The 20,408-nt window shown below is 37.3% G+C and overlaps 1 protein-coding gene across 1 annotated transcript in view; it reads right to left on the reverse strand.

Moving 5' to 3' along the window:
- Positions 1 to 4,898: 4,898 nt before the first annotated feature.
- The window catches only part of FER (FER tyrosine kinase), a 273,706-nt gene continuing 258,196 nt past the window's right edge, over positions 4,899 to 20,408 (reverse strand). Inside the window, exons 19-20 of the mRNA XM_044680270.1 lie at positions 15,089 to 15,211; positions 4,899 to 5,096 (exon numbers count right to left, since the gene is read on the reverse strand). Coding sequence (XP_044536205.1) covers positions 4,954 to 5,096; positions 15,089 to 15,211 — 266 coding nt within the window. The 3' untranslated portion in view covers positions 4,899 to 4,953. The remainder of the gene's footprint in view (positions 5,097 to 15,088; positions 15,212 to 20,408) is intronic.

Here is a 20,408-nt window from a genome sequence, read left to right on the forward strand (position 1 = left end):
CCATGAGTTTCTGCATAAATAGTACTTCCGCAATATGGACACCATATTATTCTAGTCATGGATGAAAGTCTTCCAGTTGATTGCAACATGGTGATAAGTGACCTATTTTGCTTCCTTTGGTCCTAGTGGTCAATGGTGTTGCTTTCCTGTGGGTTTCTACTGATATTTTCTCTATTTTTGTTCTCCTTAAATTTTTCATGATACCTGTAGGACTGTATCATCTTGGAATGAAATAACTGCTTCTGTTCCACCTTTAAAGATGGTTTCCACCCTCACCCCTCTTTCTATTCTATACTGCCAACTAAGCCTATTTACTTCTCTGTGATTTCAAATGACTACAAATGTATTACAGAATGCTTAATCTTTGCATTAGGATGAAAGTAAAAGTATGGTTTCCAAGGGAACAAAATATTTCCTTTAGCTGATTTAGATCTGTGACATGTTATTTTGAAAAATTTTTTTATCTCTAGTTACAATATGTTTTTTTTTATGAAGAAATTTGTGGGTTGTCAATATTTTCTTCATGAAGATACTTGGCTGGGAAATTTTTAAATATTTCTTTTGCAGAAATTATTTTAGTATCCCAAAGAATCTAATATTCGGATAATAGGCTAAACTAATTAAAACTGAGGAAAAGAAAGAAAATTAGACTGTTAAATAAAACAACTCTGGTGTTTTAGCAACATGTAATTGATAAAAGAAGTGACAACTTTATTTTAATAGCAAACTTTCATGTTGAGTCAAAAGTATAATAGAAATCCATTTTTATATTGAGAATATCTTACTTCACTTAATAAGATATTAATATTTTTGTTCCTTTGTTGTCCTATTTCACAACATATTGTGCTCTGTAAGACAGTTGTGACTTCTTAAAGATCAAAGTCTATACTTTCATTATCCAGGCACTACTTGGTGCTGCCACCAATTTTATTTGTAAGAAATATTTAAATTAGTGCAGTGGTGAGGTGTAGATGTGGAATGGAACAAACAATACTTTTCCTGAAATATTTTCAATCAATCTTATTGTGATGGGAATGTGGTCATAAATAGTTCACACAAAGTCTTAGTAATTTACTTAGAACATCTAAAAATTCACAAGAACTAATCTTCAATAGGTGATAGAAATAACAATGATATATGATCTGGAAATAGGTTGTTTCCTTATCATTTTTTTTGTGTGCTCATCCAGCTATCGGATCTTTGGGGTGAGGCATGAATCATAAGTGATTTTCTTCTTTCTTGCTACGCAGTCTAACAATAATGTTCTTAAGTAACATCTTGGTGACACCATAATATAGTAGAGTTAGCCAAAACTACATATAAAACTATTTTGGAAGACTGAAATAGTTTATGGTTCACAGAGGGGAAAAACCTTATAGTTTAAAGGAAATTCAAAGCAATTTCAATTTCTAAACACTGTTTTAGCTCTTCTAAGTGGATAAAAATGACTGTTAATTACAAAATTCAGACCACAGAAAATGCAACACGTCTCTTTCAGCTCAAAGTCTGTAAACCTGGCATTTTAATATTCTTTTATCTGTTGTAAAATTGTTATAAAGTTGGGAAATGTCTTACCCAGGCTATGGATTTTTACCAAATAATTATATTTGGTGAATTTACAAAAAAGGCAAACAAATGAGACCTTCATTAGAGGACTTTGGGGAAAGCTGATAAAGTCTTTGTTTTTGAAAGTTCAACTAAAACCTGGTAATTCCTGCCTTACCTCCCCTGAATGGAAAGGCTTATGTTGGTTTGGGGATATGGACTCCACAGAATCCCTAATCCATTTTATTTTTTTGCATGCTACTAGTATTTGTAACTCCAGGAATTCTTTGGTTGTTAAATTATGAGTTACTTAAACATTTTCAATAAAAAGCTCTTCCAAGATGTTTAAATGAAAGAATGCAAGTCAGAGAACACTTGATTATGTTATACATCCAGTAATTAGGAGTAAATCCAAGGAGTTATATAAAGAATGATCTGTACAACAAATGTTTATATTCAACCCTTAGTTAATCCATTAAGTAAACAAAGATTTTGTATTACAGTGAACAAATAACACCCAAAGAAAATGGAAAAGCAGATGACAATGACAGGTTAGGCTCTTTAAAACTATAACTGCTTTTCTCCTTGAACAAATAAATCAGTGTTTTGTGTTCTTTTGCAGACTCTTTTCCATAAATTTGCAAACTATGAACAGAATTTATAATTCATCCTTTTGGTGTAGATTAGCCTCTTAAAGCACATAATTCCAAAAATTATCAGTGAAAGAAAGAATAACTTATGTCTCAATTACAATGAAATTTATGGCACAAAAATGTTTTAAGTTGTTTTTTTTTAATGCACACACCTATATTAAGTTTTACATTCTAAACAACCGATTTAATCCTGAAAGTCTCCCCAACAGTTACTGATTTTGAACTGAAATGCTGTCTGCTTTAGAATGAAAAGCAAATGGAATCTAAATGTCAAAAACTTTCTCATGTTTTGAAAAGACTTTTAAATTTAAATAGAATTGAGTTGTGAATTACAAATTTTAACAGCTTGGATGAGAGAACCTTACATGTTTTATACCAGTATCTAAGGATTATACTCCCAATGGTGATTGAAAAATTAAAACCAAAATAAAATATCCCTTCGCTAAGAGATTATCATTAAGATTTGTTAAATAATGGGAGTGTCCCTTTCACAAAAAAAGAATAAAAGAGATTCTTTTGTGGAATTATGACCAGAAAAAGGAAATGCTACCAGTCAATGAGAAAACTTTCACATTCTTTACTACCTCCACATCAAGAATTGAGGTAGGAACCTCTGATTGGGTTAAATGAGGAAAGAGGTAGAGACCTTGGACATGAGACATAGTTCTTCCACCTGTGGTACCCATGACAAGTCACTACACAGAGCCTCTTTTTTCATCTATAAAATGAGGGGTTTGGGCTCGATCTACAAGATGCCTCCTGACTCTAAAATCTGGGATCCTAAGAAGCACTGCTGGTGCATATCTTCATTTGTGTATTAACTAGCACAGGTATATATGATGGCAATAGAATGCCCAATTTATTTACATCATTTGATTGAATTGAAAAGAAAAACTAGTTAAAAGGACATTTCCTTCATATACCACATACAAATCATTAAGGGAAAATTGTTTTCATTTTAGCTTAAATGTAGCAATATGTGTGAAACATTTTTATAAGAAATCTGATAAATACAGGGCATTTTCTCTTTAGCATCATTTCTTTCACTCTTTAAAATTCTGTGCTTAGTTCTTGTGCAATAAAAGACACCAAGAAGTTACAAAGGGCAGGGGAAATCTATTGTCCCTTTTAAACCAAAGTAGATCCAAAATACCTAGAATTTTAGCTTGTCTATCTAAAACAAAGCAACATTGCAAGGAATAGATATGGGTATTTTCAAAGGCTTATCATGTCATCATTTAGTTGTGATCACAATTACTGCCATTTCCCATTCCTCCTAAAATCACACACACACACACACACCCTCATTCATCCTGAGGAGTAGCTGAGGTCATACAGCTAACTCTAAATCAAGCGAGTTGTAAGTGACTGGATGAAGCTAGCGGCAAAGGAGCAACTGAAACCCAGTCTTAGCTTGTGTCTATAGCCTGAACATCTTAGAAACATGCTTTGCTACCTGTCAGCTAAGTTTTAGCTGTGAGTGTAACCAGCAACATGGGATGGGGCAAAGAAGAAGGTGCTCAGAAATGCTTTTCTCTTCAGAACACGGTTCTGCTTTTTGTAGCCTCAGAATCTCTATTGTGCTCCTCAATCTCTCTGTGTGTACTCATGTCTGCGTGTGCAGGTGAGGACTAAAATGATGAAATCCCAATAGCTGGAGCAGCAGGCTGAATGGAACCAAGCTCTGGGATGCTCTATCAAGGCTGTAGAGACTAAGAACAAAATAATCTCTAATTTTTGTGGATATCTGTTTTGTGGTTTCTTTTGAAATTAACTTCTTGCTCACTTTTTATGGAATCCAGGAGGTACTGACACATTTTTGTGTCCCCTTTATAATAGCTTAATTGTAACACTGAAAAGGGTCAGGTAGGAAAAAAATTAGAAAGATCTTGGTCTTAATAAGAAACCAATTTTGCACTTCCTTTCATTTGCCACTTTCATCAACACTATTAGAATGCTTTGATTGAGGTCAGTCTCTTACTCCTCCTATTGGTAGTACCTCTTACAGAACTTGTTCAAAAGCTCTCAAAGGAAACTATATGCAAAGGTTTCTGATGATCTGACCAAAGAGAAATAGGGAATAAGGAAAATTTCAACCCTACTGATAAGATGAGGTGACCCAAATATGTTGGTGACCCAGTATACTACTTTAAAAAAATCCAAATATTCTCAAATGCAAAATGTAGTGTTGTTTTTTAAAGAGGAAAATTTAGTATTTCCAAACCTTGTCAACTGATGTGATGCAAGCTATTTAGAAATAAAAGTTTGGGAAAATATTTCAAAAATATAATCTTGCCTCAGTCACGAGATAAGCAAGGTCATGCTGGAATGTATATCTGCCAACTCGGCACCACCAATTAGGATTATAGCACCAATGAATTAGGTCTCTATGACTTAAGGCAACAAATCACAAATGGAGCAAACTGTGAACTGAGCAATATCAATTGTAGTTAATCCATGTCAAACAGAGAGGATCCATGGCCCTTTACATGTATAGGCTGTGCTTTCTATGGATGAAGGCCCTGTACAGCAGAAGAGCTGTGATTGGCTAAGCAGCACTTGGCAGAACAGTCTATTTCTTTAATGCATATGCCTCGGATGTTTTCAAATTGGCACATTAAAAAATCCAATTAATTTTAAAAAGTAACCCTAGACTATTGCAGGTAATGTAGTATAAACTCATTGTTTATGAGGGGAAAATATTACTTTGCTGGGAAACAGAGTCCTGTAGGTGGTATCTGGCATGACTTCATCCCTATGACACTTTTTTCTTGATGGCGGCTAGCTCTTTCTGAAGTTCAACGAAGTTGGGGCGGTTTTCAGGTTTGTAGTCCCAACACTTCAGCATTATTTTATAAATTTCTTCAGGACACTTCTGAGGAGCTGCCATCCGGTATCCTAGAGTCCCAAAAGGAGAAAGAAAGGTCATTTAGAATATTAGTAGAAAGGGCAGAGATGTTGTTTGGGGGCCTTCTTTAACATTCTGTTGCAACTTTTTAACTTTGTTTAGGTACTGAGTTTAACAAAAAGTTTTACAAATGGCACGTAGAGCCATATGGAATTCTCTTTTCATATGGACTCTTAATTCTGTTGCCTAGCAAGTACTTACTTTGTGAGAATATCGTAATGTAGTTGTCCTAAACTAAAACAAATTTTTCATTAAAAGACATTTACAGACTGTTTCAACCATATTCTAAAATCAAAAGCTAGTAAAATTTATAAGTTTCTCCTAAACTCATTTGGGGAATAGGTTGTGATATTGTATCTTGTCTTGCATTTGATGAATACTGTAAGAAACAAAAAACTTAGAAAAAGGAATCATTGCCCTAAAACACTTAGTTTCACCAATTCATCTGTATACTAAATACCACTTTTGAATTTCTGCCCCTTAGCCCCTCTTTCTATCAATGTTCAGACTCTGCTAAAACCCAAAGTTGGACTACTCCAATCATCTGCCTCATCCACTCATGCTGAGAATTCTGTTGACTGGAACTAGAGTAAATCAACTAAACTGGGCCTACTACAAATTTATTTCATTTCCTTGCTCTCACTTTAACAGGACAGTTCTTTTACTATCCCTAACAGATTATTTATTCCACTCCCCCATCCCTACCCAGTTATTCTACGTACCACACTTATCAAATTATCAAAAATGACAAAAATGGGAAATGACAACTGCTAGAAAGTCTGTGGGAAGGCAGGCACAGGAACATATTGTTGTGGTCCAGTCACTGTAGAAAACAATTTGGAATTATTCCCTAATATGCATACAAATATTGGAGATTCAGCAATACCTCTACTAGTCTAATACCCTAAAAAATCAAAGAAAAAGGAAAGGAGCCAGCCCATATGAAAAGAAATGTTTATAGCAGTTTATTTTGAAATGGCAAAGAACTAAAAACTAAGGGAATGTCCATAAACTGCAGGCTGGCTGAACAAATTATAAGAATGTCATGGAATATTATAATGCTGTAAGAAATGACAAAAGGGACAATTTCATAGAATCAGGGGAAGACTTGTATGACTCATATAGAATGTTGAGCAGAACCAGGAGACCATTGTGCCATTTGCAAAAAGCAATACTTTTGTTTCCTTTTATATTTCCTATTTAAGCTTATACCCTTGACTTCATTTTCTTGTTATATTATAACAGTGAGGAGAAAGGAAGTAGAGGCATTGACTATAGATAGCTTTTTCCAAGAGTTTGAGAATTGCAGGGAGTGAGAGTTTAAGGAGAAGCTGGAGAGAGGAGGGCAGAAATAGGGTTGCAATCTCCTGGAGAAGAAGGGAAGGTATAAAATCAAGGGCATATGTGGAGGATGTGGCTTTGGCCAATTTATTATCAGGGCCTGGGAGAAAAGAAGGAAAAAGGAAATAAGCATTTAGTATATGTGTGTTAAGTAGTACACTGTGCTGGGGAGGATGCAAATACTGGCAAAAGCCCTCAAGCAATCAATCAACATAGACAACATAGGCAATAGCACCAGTGCTCAGGAAACAAAGAGAGGCAAATGATGGTCTGCCTTCAAGGAGCTCTTAATCTACTTCTAATGGGGGAAGACAAAACATAAACATGAAATAAAAACCTGAGGGATGGTGTAAGGAAGGAAACATAGACTGGCTGATGATTTTAAGGGCTTCTCAGCTGAAGAGAAGAGGGAGCACATATTGAATGAGATTAGTTTTCTGAGTAAAATAAGAGGAAAGGTCTGAGACAGGGAAAAGTAGAATAGGCTTGGGCAGAGAAAAGTTCTTGTGGAGAATGAGATAAAGAATTAAGGATGAATAAAAGATTTGTCTTACTATTGTGAGGGCCTAGTTGAGGTTATATAACATGAATATATAAATTATTTCTCCTCAACTTGTTCTTAAGTCATTGTTCTTGGTACTTTACATTTGTTTTATTATTTCTTGTGTCTTAGAGCCACTGCATTTTTGGTTTGATTCTCATTTTCTATCTTCTACTTGGTCAGGAATTTTCTTCCTGTTCTGAACTATTTGTCTTCTAGCTCTTGCCTGTAGAGCCCTTATTTTGCTTACAATTTAATTTTTTATCTTTTGTTTCACTACTTTTAGCCCATTTTGGAGTCTTGTGGTGTTAGGGTTCAAAATGGGTGGCCTCCAGAGGAACACACGAGACAATGCAATCAAAGCAGGAGAAAGCTTTTTTGCCAGCGCGCGCGTTGGGGGAACTCAGCAAAGAGAATCCCAAGGGGGTGCATTCAGAAGAGGGAATATATATGTTTCTAGGATATAGGTGCCTTTGTCTTAGGGTTAGCTAATAGCTAGACAGCGGGAGTAGGGATGTTTCCAGGTGCCACAGGATATGATTCTTAATCTTCAAGGCTGTTCTGTCTAGGAATCTTCAAGGTTGTTTCGTCTAGGAGTTGTGGCCCTGGGCTTTCAGCCAGGAGTTGTCCCTGGGACTGTGAGTCAGAGATAACTGCCCTGTTTGAGCCGGGCGTGACGTTATCCAAAAACCCCCTGCTTAGTTGCTAAGTTTAGCTTTTTGGCTATAATATTCTTATAAGCTATAATATTTCTATAAGCTATAATACTTTTATAAGCTTTTTTGGCTATAACATTCCTCCCTTTTTTGTTTTGCTTACTGAGGAATCTTCCTCAGGGCCAAAGAATAATTTTCCTAAGGAATCATCCTCAGGTGGTCCCTTAAAGATTAGTGTCAACACACATTGTATTAAGGGTGGGGGTTATCTGGTAATACTGACAGAGGGCCATAAGCTGAACGGTGTTAATTCATTCCTTTACAAAAGCTGCTGGTTAAGAATAAGGGGAAGGGTACATAGTGGAAACAAAAGGGATTTTCCAGCCTCTAGTTTGCCTGAAAAAACTTTTTCACAAAGGGGGTACAATGTTCCATGCTGTCTCTGTGGTACAACGTCCCACAAGGTCCCATGCTGTCTACCCTCCCCTCCTCCAAAAGTCTAAGGGAAGAGGGCTGATGGTTTCAATCTTCTGTAGCTTCTTCAAGCTGAAAAGGGGCGTAGAATCGCTGAGAGGGGGGGAACAGAAGGGGGAGCTGTGGGCACAGGGTCTTCAGGCGCCTCTGCATCGACTGCCAGGGTTCTGAAGGCTTGGAGACCAGAGACCGTTTCCCCAGACCGACAGACAGGTCACAAGGGGGAGCATCCTAGAACCTAGGACTGGGGCAAAAACTAGAACACCAGATAAACAGAGAAAATTAGCACAATAGAAACTGATATTAAACATTAACAGTTAGCCAACAGATTTTATCCCCAGAAATCTTCCTCTGACAGGATTTGAACTATTTAGGAATTTTTGATCCCTAAGTTGTTTGCAGAGTTGGTATGGGATGTTTCTGCTAAAAAATATCCTTTGTAAAGCCCACATTAATATGGCATCTATAACTACTTGAATAACAATACTTTGCAGATAAATTTCTTTATCCCAGATTCTAGAGGAAATCCAGAAAGTTTTGGGTTATATTTCCAAGCTCAAAATCCCACTTCAGTTGTGGTAAATTAAGGCTGCAAGCTACAAGTCATCTATCACTAAACTTCACTCACTTCTCAAAGTGTGTTCCCTAACAATTTGATAATTTCCAATTATTAACATAATAGGTTGTTCAGGGAGATGGAAACATTAAATCACAATTTGCATTAAGTGCTGATTATGGGAACTTGCTCCAAAAAGGGAAGGCAGATAGGAAAAACATTTCCTCACATCCCAAGGGACGCATAGTGAGGGGCTCCATGTACAGGCCAAAGCTGTCACTGGCTCATGCCATATGTACAGACCAAAGCTGTCAGTGGCTTATGCCATATGTACAGACCAAAGCTGTCAGTGGCTCATGCCATCCTTGTGTCACTCGAGGATTAGTAGCCTAGATGGTCAGAAGAGGTCCAGTCCAGGTTGAGCCCTAGAATTGCCTCTCCTAACCATCACAGAACATTCTCTGTCTTTAGTACTATATCACCACTGGATCTCTGAAGCCTTCTCCTTCCTTAAAAGACAAGTCTTCCCCATTACAGCTCAGAGAAATTCTGTTAAGCAGGAGTCTGAAAACAATTTCCATACCCTCAAACAAGCCTTACGCATCCCTACCAGGCTAATCACTTAGTTATTTTTGCATACTTTAGTCACAGAACCTGAATTAAGGAACAGGAGTGCTGGATTGAGTAGTTCCATAGTAAATATAAATCAGGGCTGTTATCTTCTCCTGTACCTGGGCCATCTAAAAAACTAAAAGGAGCCACACAGGAATCTCTCCAGTGTAACTTTCAAGAGAATTCCAGAACTATTCGTGATTTTCCCAATACACTAATTTTAGAAATTATCCCTAGGTCAAGGATCCAATTATAAGAGTAGAACATCTATCTATTCTTTTTCACCTCCCTATCTGTTCTCTTCCATCTCTCCTTCTTTTTCCCTCAAAAACCCTCTGCTCAAAAAGTAGAACACAACTTCCATTTATCCATCTCAAATCTGCATACTCAAGGTGTCAGATCAAGTCTTCCTTTCTCTTTTTTTTTCTCCCTATTCAAACACAACATAACTCTTCACTTTGTCTAACTCGCTGTTATCATCACAAAAAATAAACATAGCATTTGGTACCCCTTCAAATGATAAGCAATAACTTCCCAAGAATTGAGGCACCGTGTCTTTAGCATAGTGCTTATTAATTATAACTTGCAGTGCACAGTACAAATTGATAACTAAGGTAACCACTGAGTATTGAACAAAATCCATAGTACAGTCAGGTTTACAATGAGCTTTTGCTTACATTCAAACAACACTTAAAGCACATGTTGTAGCAAGAATTTACATAAAAGTCACATTTAAAGGAATATCATAAAGCATGTAGTATTACAGGGTCTATTTCCAATTAAAGCCTTTCAAGCACTACAACCTTAAAGCAAGCCTTTTGACAAGCAGGCTGCTCATCATACACTGAGATGAAAACCATTAATGATCATTTTAAACCCTGAAAAAAAAACATTTTTGATCAATGTAAACACTTAAACCTATTATATTTTGTTTAACCTCTTATGATGGAAAGATAAATAAGGAGGAAAACAGTCTTCTTGAGAGTAACATGGGCATTATGCAGAGATGGCAGGGACTCTGCACCCCTTAACTCAGGTAGGCTGTGGACAGGGAAACTCCCTTTCCCCTGTAAGAAAAGAGATACACCTCTGGCCACAGCATGATAACCTAAACCCCAAGGATCCCAAACAGACCCCCCACTCACCAAACACCCAAGTAAAAGGAGTCATGTCCACACTTTTGAAAAGGGAGGTCTGGGGGCAACCCCTGATAGGTGCTGCACTCGTGCTGCCATGCCATGCTGTGGAGGACAACCCCACAGGGCCACTCCACCCATGCTATCCCACTGGCCACGGATCCCATCTTAGCAATAAATCTTTCACACTTCTAAGCCTGGAGTCCTCCCCCCTCCCCAACTCAGGGGCTCACCATTTGCATCTCTATAACAATTACACTGCTAAACAAACCTGTTTTACAAGATATCCAGGACTTCTCTATCAATTTTTTACTTGCTTGAACATCTCCTTAAACTCTCCGAAGTATATAATTAAAATATACTCATCTTTAATTTTTTTTAAAATCCCACTTATGTACTGTGTTGCTATATCAGTTCCTAAGTATCAAAGTGGAAAAATTAAAAGTATTTCTCTCTTCACCAAGTGAGATCACCTTAAAATTTAAAATTTAGCATGTACCAAAATCTTCGTAATAAAGTATTTTCAACAAAGTTCAGTTTGAACTCCACAACTATCAAACAACTTTAAGTCCTTTAGTAACTTTTCAGTATGTAAACCGCTGAATTTCAAAGCTATTTACTCTTATTCCTTCTGGCTTTTCTTCCTTTATCACCATTATTGCAAAAGGAGTAAAGGTACTACATTTAATTGCATTAAATCCTATTAGCTCCTTAGGTTGGTCAAATTTTTCTCTTGTTAATTTCATACAGTTTGCATATCATACAACCTTAACCTCTTCAGGTGGAAAACTTACTTCTCTTTATAGTCCAAATGCATACACATTCTGTATTCATTATTCATTACTTTCTAGCAATTTGAGTCCAAATATATGTTAATCTCTAAATCACAAGTTCCCTCTTATACCTTGTACACATTTTTTTTAAAAACAGTTCATACAACCCTAATCAAATATAACACTGTTTAGAAATTCCACCGCTTCCAAATTTCAGTACCTGTATTATTAAATATAACTTCTTGTGTGTCATATGATTACTTGTTGTCAGTTCTGACAGCACATATATTAAAAGAACATCTCATTTTGAAAAATCCCAAATCTAAAGTCTAGAATAAGTTCACCATTATAGCTTTTTCTGAATGACTTTCACATTTACAAAGTAGCCAGCACAATTTCTGACCTCATAGAATAATCATTCCCTCTTTGTGTCAGACTGGCTATTAGTCACATTTAGACAATTCTCAATTCATTGAAACCGAGGCTGAACAAACTTCTAACCATGAGTTTTTTCTCTTTTTTTTCTCAATAAAATCTGGTTAATATTTCACATTTGACTGACAGTTATCACAATAAATAAAATTACATTGTACCATATCAACATCATTAGCAATCCTCAATCAAATCAAATTTGAAGTGATAAATGCTTCCAATTGTGGAGTAAAATCTCCCTTTTTTGCTCTGAATTTTTCTCTTTTTCACTTCCTTGGGGGCCCATCCAAAGGAAGAAAGAGGAAAAATCAGTTCTTTAGGATCCATGCTTAAAAAGAAATATTTGCAGTGAGAAAACTCAGTAAAAACAGTTGCAGCGCACTGTCCCTTTCACTGAGGGTACTCAGGTACAGCGATCAGCCAACTGACTGGCTGAGCTGACTTCCTTGCCCCCTAACTTTCCCTGTGCTTTACACTCCAATTGATCTTACCTGTCTCTCTTTTGGCTGTGATGTAACAAATGCTTCTTGCAGCACCTAAATAAATTGCTATCTGTTTCTAGTGGGGGTTAAAAGTGAGCTGTTCTTAGGCTGGCTGTATTTCTTTGAACTTTCAAATCCCCTCCTATTCAGATGTTAAGTCTAGTAAGGGAAGATTAGCAATGTAGATAGGGGGAAAGGGAAAATGTTTGCAGTTTTCCCTCTGAATTAGCCTTGAAGCCTGGGAAACCAGCAAGCACCAGGTTGACTTGCCCTGGCTTTTGATAAGGACTGAAATAACACTAAAGACACAGACCCAGCCAGTACGGATGAATTAGGGGACCTCTGAACTGGAGCTGGGTTTTTGGGGTTGGGTAACCAGAACCTGGGAGGGTGTAACCGTTCCCTTGCTGGGATTAGACCCTTCCACAACCTTAAGAAGCCAGGGTGGAGGATTCAGGACTAAATCCTGCCAGGTTAAAATGTACGGCATTTGGTCTGGGTGCCCCTCCGTACTCTGGAGTAAAACCCTACCCCGAACAGCAGAAATAACAGACTGTTGCCATGTCCCACCACGGGGCCATCCAACCCCCAAGGCAGGCCATTCAGAATTACAAAAGGTCTGCAACTTCCCATTTTTTACTGAAAAGCCTAATGCATGTGCACGGGTTTTGAAATCTGAATAATGACTTAGGACCAAGTCCAGGGGGGTTGAGTGACTCTGGCCCATTTTAGACCAATTAACAAGACACAGACAAAGGACAATACAAAAGACAGACAAACAGAACGAAAAACTAAAGGTTCTCTTTGTGGATCCAAATAAAGTTTGAGTCGGGGATGGAGCCTGCTTGGGGCTCCACCTCACTCTCCCGGGTGTCCTTCCAAAAAAACCCAGCGTCCTGCTGCTGCCCGTGATACGTCCGTCACGGGACTTCTCTGGGATAGTTCCACTAGCTTCTTGGAACTGTTTCCCCCCAGGGAATCAAACCCTGACCTTCCCTCTCTCGCTGAGGGAGTGACCTGCGCTCTCTTACACTGAGCGACTTCCCTGCCCGCTCTCTTACACTGAGAACAGCGACTTCCTGCGCTCTACACCTAGCGACTTCCTTGCCTCTCTTCACCGAGGGAGTGCCCTGACCTTCCCTCTCCCTCACGCCGGGAGAGGTGCTTAAAGGGACTCCAACTCTTTAAAGTTACGATCCGGATTTTTTTTTAATTATTATTATTTTTATTTTTCCCGTATTCCCCGTCTCCACAGTTTCCAACGACTTCCCCCTCCCTCTATCCGATACGCTTCCCGGTTTTACTGGCCTATCTCCTCTCAGAGACTAGAAACCATGGTGTGAACCGGTCCCTCTCAGAAACAGGTGGAAATTCGGACACAAAGCCTCGGGGGTGTCCCCCTCCCCCCAGAACAGGGGGGGGGTCCTGGGGCTTAGCGATAGGACGGCTTCTATAATCCCGAAGCAGGTATCATCCACTTAGCCATATGCCCATCAGGAGTCCTCAGTTTCCCCATCAAATACACAGTCACACACCATTCACACACCATTCACTGCTTACCTCTGGAAGTCATCATGAAACATAGGAGAGAGCTTTCTCTGTCTCAGTGGTCCCCAAGGGGTCATACACCATCCTGGAACGAGCCCCCATATGTTAGGGTTCAAAATGGGTGGCCTCCAGAGGAACACACGAGACAATGCAATCAAAGCAGGAGAAAGATTTGCCAGCGCGCGCGTTGGGGGAACTCAGCAAAGAGAATCCCAAGGGAGTGCATTCAGAAGAGGGAATATATATGTTTCTAGGATATAGGTGCCTTTGTCTTAGGGTTAGCTAATAGCTAGACAGCGGGAGTAGGGATGTTTCCAGGTGCCACAGGATATGATTCTTAATCTTCAAGGCTGTTCTGTCTAGGAATCTTCAAGGCTGTTTCATCTAGGAGTTGTGGCCCTGGGGCTTTCAGCCATGAGTTGTCCCTGGGACTGTGAGTCAGAGATAACTGCCCTGTTTGAGCCGGGCGTGACGTTATCCAAAAACCCCCTCCTTAATTGCTAAGTTTAGCTTTTTGGCTATAATATTCTTATAAGCTATAATATTTCTATAAGCTTTTTTGGCTATAACAGTGGCCAATCAATTGTTGCTTTTTTTTTGTCCTGAGGGAGGCTCTGATCTAATTTTCACTCTCTTTCTCTGACTTTTTCTTTTATTTACTGACATTTCTAGCTACATTTTCTGTTTTGAGAATTATAACAGGCTCTTCTTCTTTCTGCCCTCCTGAATGGTATGGTTGGGTCCTCAAGGGCCTTGAGCTCTATTTTTTGGTCTCTTGTCACTGGCTTACAAACCTTGTTCCTCGTTGGCCCTTCTGCCAACCACACAGCATGTTTATGCTCAGGATTAGGATATAGTTAAAGTGTTACAGACTTCTGATCTCACTGAACCAACCAGGCAGAGGGCTGTAAATTTCTAGTTGGTTTACTTGTGCTTGCGCTGGCTTCCCTGATCTATCGCCCCAAATATGTATATATATATATATATATATATATATATGTACTGTTGTGTGCAAGTCCCAACATGTTTGTACACTTTCTTGTCAAACAGTATAAGAAAATGCATTTGTTTATAATAACTTTTCTATATTTCTGTTTTGTTATAATATTTAGTTGGATTTGTCCTATGAAACACACAAAAATGGTCTCTTTAGAGCTAAAAAGATCATCTAATTTAAACTCCTAAAGAAAGCACCAAAAGTCACTGAGCCAATAAAAGCCAGAGCTAAACCTGGAATTTAAGTCTCTCTGCTCTAAACCCACTGCTTTTTCTATTATACCATGTTATTACTTCACACATTTATTTTGTTTGATGCTTATACACAATTAAAATACAAGGTGTTTTACCTGACAAAAGCAGTTCAAAGACAGTCACTTGCACATTTACTTTACAAATTGTTTCTGAAGATTACAACTTGATTTTGATATTAACCTTGTTCTACTTGCTCCCGGGCATGTTGGTTGGTCATTCCAGGATATGGACAGACTCCTAAACTGAAGGTCTCCCAGAGAAGGATACCAAAGCTCCAGGCATCACTTTCAGAACTGTATCTTCCTGGTAGGAAAAAAGAAGAGAGACAAAAACAAAGGTGAACAGTCAGAGTGAACAATTTAAAGGCAGAGGACTATTGCACTTTAAAATGACCCATAGCATAAAATTATCAACCTCTCTGCTTCCATTCCAAAGGTTCATTTTAGTCTTTGGATAGCTGGCATGCATAAACAAGTCTTTTCCCTTCAGGAAAAATATCAACATGTGAACTTGTTCTTCAAGTGATATTTGAACAGGATGAATGATGAATATATATTATAGAAATATGAAAATTTAGATAAACCAGTGCTTGTGAGGAGATTTACAAACGGGATTTCAAATATTTTGGTTTTTTTGGTGGGGTTAGATTTAATTTTCTTTTCCCAACAAAATTATGAACAATAAACTTAAAGCAATTCTTCTTCTTCTTATTTTTTATTCTTTGCTATTTGCATTTTCTCCTAAGTATTTTATTTTTCTCACTGATTCTTTCATTTGCCAAAAATGCAATTTCTTTTCTGTTTTGAATAGAGTAGAAATAGGGGGCAGCTGGGTAGCTCAGTGGATTGAGAGCCAGGCCTAGAGACGGGAGGTCCTAGGTTCAAATCCGGCCTCAGACACTTCCCAGCTGTGTGACCCTGGGCAAGTCACTTGACCCCCATTGCCTACCCTTACCACTCTTCCACCTATAGGTCAATACACAGAAGTTAAGGGTTTAAAAAATAAAAAAAATAAAAAAAAATGAATAGAGTAGAAATAATCAAAGGTGAATGATAAAAAACACCTTCTTTAAACTTTTTTTGTTTTGCAAAAATAGTTTGATGCAACTGCTTCAATTCAAATTCAATCAGAAGTAACTAAATTTGGAGACAGATATATAATCCCAAAGTGAAAATATTATCAGCAACAATCTAACAGATTCATATCTTCATCTCTAATGTATTAAGAATCTCAAAGATTTTGCCAAATTACTCAGGTTTTTTTTTATTTGAAATTGAGGGCTAAAAACAGTGTTAGATTGGCTCCACTAAGTGGAGATTCCTTAAGTTGTTTTCTTTTCTGTTTCATACTTCTCTGACCTATCATTCCAATATTTATAAATTTAATCCCTTATTTTTGCCTGTTATTTTAAGTGAGCCACGCTTTCTCTTCCCTGAAGGCAGTAAAATAATAGTACTAGAAGTATGTATGATTGGTGTTAAGAGTTCTGACATTAGTAAGATTTGTGCACACTTACTGAATATTATTTCCAGCTGTGTTAAATTAACTTTCCTTCTTAGTAGATAGTAATTACAGACAATCATGATACTGCTGGTTGTAAGAATAATTTTCTTATCTGTAGATCAATTCTCTTCAGAGTTTGGCATCCTTTTCATTAAAGTCATTCAATGAATATAAGTTAAAAGTAATTTAGCTTCTTAAGCACATGTTATTCAGTTAATTATCTCCTTTATCCTGACTTCTCAACCTTCCCAACTATACAAGAATAATATCTTGAATTAAGATCAAAAGGCATGCAGTCAGGTAAAAAACAAGAATACATGAGAAATACATAAAATCATGAACACATTTGTGGTCATGTTTTTAAGGCCTATCATAAAGTCATTTATTATTAAATTTCTATTATGTTATAGGAAATGGGAGAAATATATTGTATACAATGATATATTTTTAAAGCATTTTAGGCTACGTGAGTTTAATTAAAGTGAAAGGCTACTACTTAATAAAAATTCTTGAGTAGTAGATTAAAAATATATTGTTGAAATTTTGTTTAATTTCATGGTTTTAAAATATTCTCTTTTGTCCTTCACAAACATATCCACTTTTGTGTTCATTCATTCATTCATGAAGCATTTAAGTAATTTTAAGTAATAAGGATACAAATATAATTGCAATATAATGATGATACTTAATTTAGAGTAGTGTTATTAAATTTAATTCAGGCAGGGTTTCCTATCTAGTGTCCCAGATATTCACTTTTCATATGTCCTAGCTAGCCTCTGTCCACTTTCTAATTTGCTGTGTAGGTTTGTAAAAATGTTGGATCTGACATTGCAAACACAAGGGGGAAAAAAAGCAATGATAGAAAATGGCTAAAAAATGAGGAAGAAATCCAATACCAAACATAAAACTCTTGTGTCATAAAATTGAAAAGAAATAGGGAGCTTTTACTTACCAAAATTAATAATGTTTTCTTTAAAAAAGAAATTCTAGGGGGGCAGCTGGGTAGCTCAGTGCCTAGAGACAGGAGGTCCTAGGTTCAAACCCGGCCTCAGCCACTTCCCAGCTGTGTGACCCTGGGCAAGCCACTTGACCCCCATTGCCCACCCTTACCACTCTTCCACCTATGAGACAATACACCGAAGTACAAGGGTTTAAAAAAAATCTCCAATTAAAAAAATTAAAAAAAAAAAGAAATTCTAGGATGAAATGCTAATTAATTCACATCCATTTCAGACTCTGAATATTGAATTAGCTTCTCAGAAGTGTTCTTGTTGTACAGACCTCTTTGTGAGTGGTTTTATAAACCACTCCCTAGTTTGAATGAGAAATATTTTCTTCTACTGCTCTTTCTTTTCCATCTGACTTATGAAATTTTTGCCAATCTACCGTAAATATTTCTAACCATGGTCATCACTGCAATAAACAATTATTGCTGGGATGCTTTATGATCTTACCAGAAGGACCATTTGGTGATAAAAAGATAGACTATAAAAAACTGGTTTAGTAAAACTTTTAGTGAACTTGAAAAACTAAGGAGTTAGATTTTAGTTGTTCCCATAGCTTATTCAAACCCATTTCATGTGTGGGCCAGGAATTTCATAATCAGTATACTGAGTGTAATGAAGGACCAATTTTTAGAGAGTTGAAAGGTATTTAGACAACTATACTTCAGTAGTCTATCTATAATTCTTTAATATAGAAGTAAGAATCAACCAGAAAGTGTTTGGGGCTGCTTGAAGAAAGCTTTTATGTTAAATACAAAGCATTATATTCTTATTTTTTTTTTCAGTTCTTGTTCACCATAGTTAATTTGTTTCTAAGGAAATATCAAGAACTCCAAAAAGAATCATTATGGAAAATTACAGGGTAGTTATTGGCTGTTTGGAATTGCAATAAAGCTTCTTATTATCATAAAGGAAAACAAGCATTATTTTCATTTTTTAAATTAAAAAAATTTTTAATTTTTAAAAAAAAATTTTTTTAAAAATTTTTAAACCCTTAACTTCTGTGTATTGACTTATAGGTGGAAGAGTGGTAAGGGTAGGCAATGGGGGTCAAGTGACTTGCCCAGGGTCACACAGCTGGGAAGTGTCTGAGGCCGGATTTGAACCTAGGACCTCCCGTCTCTAGGCCTGGCTCTCAATCTACTGAGTTACCCAGCTGCCCCCAAAAAATTTTTAATTTTATATATATTTCCAATTACATGTAAAAAGTTTCCAACATTTTCCAAAGAATATCTTTCTCTCTCCCTCTTTACCTCCTCACATCTCTCCACCCTCCTTGATATGGTAAGCAATCTCATAAAGATTTTACATGTGCAATCATGTAAAACAACTTCCATGTTAATCCTTTTGTGGAAGGAACCTCAAATAGAAAAAAATTAAGAAAGTGAAAAAGGTTTGCTTTAGTCTGGATTCAGATGATTCTTTTTCTCTGGAAGTAGATGGCATTTTTTTTTTTTATCATCATGAGTCCTTTGGGATCATTTTGGATCATAGTATTGCTGAGAATAGCTGTTATTCAGAATTATTCATTGTAAAGTATTACTGTCACTGTACAGTGTTCTTGTGGTTTTATTTAATTCACTCTGCTTCGGTTACTGTGAGATTTCCCAGGTTTTTCTGAGCTCCTCCTGCTGGTTATTTCTTATGGCACAACAGTATTCCTACAACCACATAATATAACTTACTCAGCCATTCTTCAACTTATGGGTATCCCCTCACTTTCCAAACCTTTGTCCCCCTAAAAAGACCTACTTTAAATATATGTATACATATAGGTCCTCTGGGTCAAAGATACCCTTTGTACTGTTTTATAACTTTTGGGGTAGAGGTCCAAATTGCTCTCCTGAATGTTTGGATCAGTCCACAACTCCCCCAACAATGAATTTGCTTGTGTCCAAGCTTTTCCACACCCCTTCCATGTCTTCTCATTTTCTTCTTCTGCCATAAAAACCAATTTGATAGGTGTAGGTTGATACCTCAGAGATATTTTAATTTCTCTAATTAATAATGATTTAGAGCACTTTTACATAACTAAAGAGATTTAATCACTTTGTTTGAGAATTGCCTCTTCATATCCTTAATCATTTATCAATTGGGGATGACTTGAATTCTTATATATTCCATTCATTTCTCTAAATATTTGAGTAATGAGGCCTTTATTAGAGAGAACTGTAAAAAATTTTGCACCATTATGATTATTGTATATTAATTTCTATCCTATTTACCCCTGTTTAGTGTCTGACCAGTACCTTCCCCAATTTGCCCTTTTATACTGACCCCTTCTCTTCTATCTTTTCCTTACTGTTTTCCTGTAGGGTAAGATAGCTTTCTCTACACAAGTGATTTTGTATGTTCTTCCTTCATTGAGCCAATTTTGATGAGAATATGATTCACACGCTTTCCTCCACACTTCCTTCATCTTCCCCCTCCACTAAAAATACTCTTTCATGCCTCTTTTATGTGCAATAATTTACTCTATTCTATTTTCCTCTTCCCTCTACTCCCAATGCATTCCTCTTTCTCATGCCATAATTTAATTTTTTTATTTTATTCTACCATATTCACCTTTTTTTTTTTTTTATCCTGGGACTCCATTCTAGGAGCATAGGGCCACAACCTGTAGGCAATGGGTCACACAGTCGCTCAGGGTCACCCAGCTGGGAAGTATCTGAGCCCGGGTTTGAACCTAGGACCTTTCGTCTCTAGGCCTGGCTCTGAATCCACTGAGCTAGCCCAGCTGCCCCTACTTTAGGTTGCAGTTTCTTTAGCAGATGTAGTTTTTACAGGGTGGGGTTGCTAGCCCCACGCCCAACCCTCCTCCTTTTTCATCCGGGCTAGGGACCGTCCTTGGCCCAGGAGTGGTAAGGGTGGGCAATAGGGGTCAAGTGACTTGCCCAAGGTCACACAGCTGGAAGTGTCTGAGGCCGGACTTGAACCTAGGACCTCCAGTCTCTAGGCCTGGCTCTCAATCCACTGAGCCACTCAGCTGCCCC

Source organism: Gracilinanus agilis, chromosome 1 (assembly GCF_016433145.1).
Source record: "Gracilinanus agilis isolate LMUSP501 chromosome 1, AgileGrace, whole genome shotgun sequence".
In the NCBI taxonomy this organism is placed as follows: domain Eukaryota; kingdom Metazoa; phylum Chordata; class Mammalia; order Didelphimorphia; family Didelphidae; genus Gracilinanus; species Gracilinanus agilis.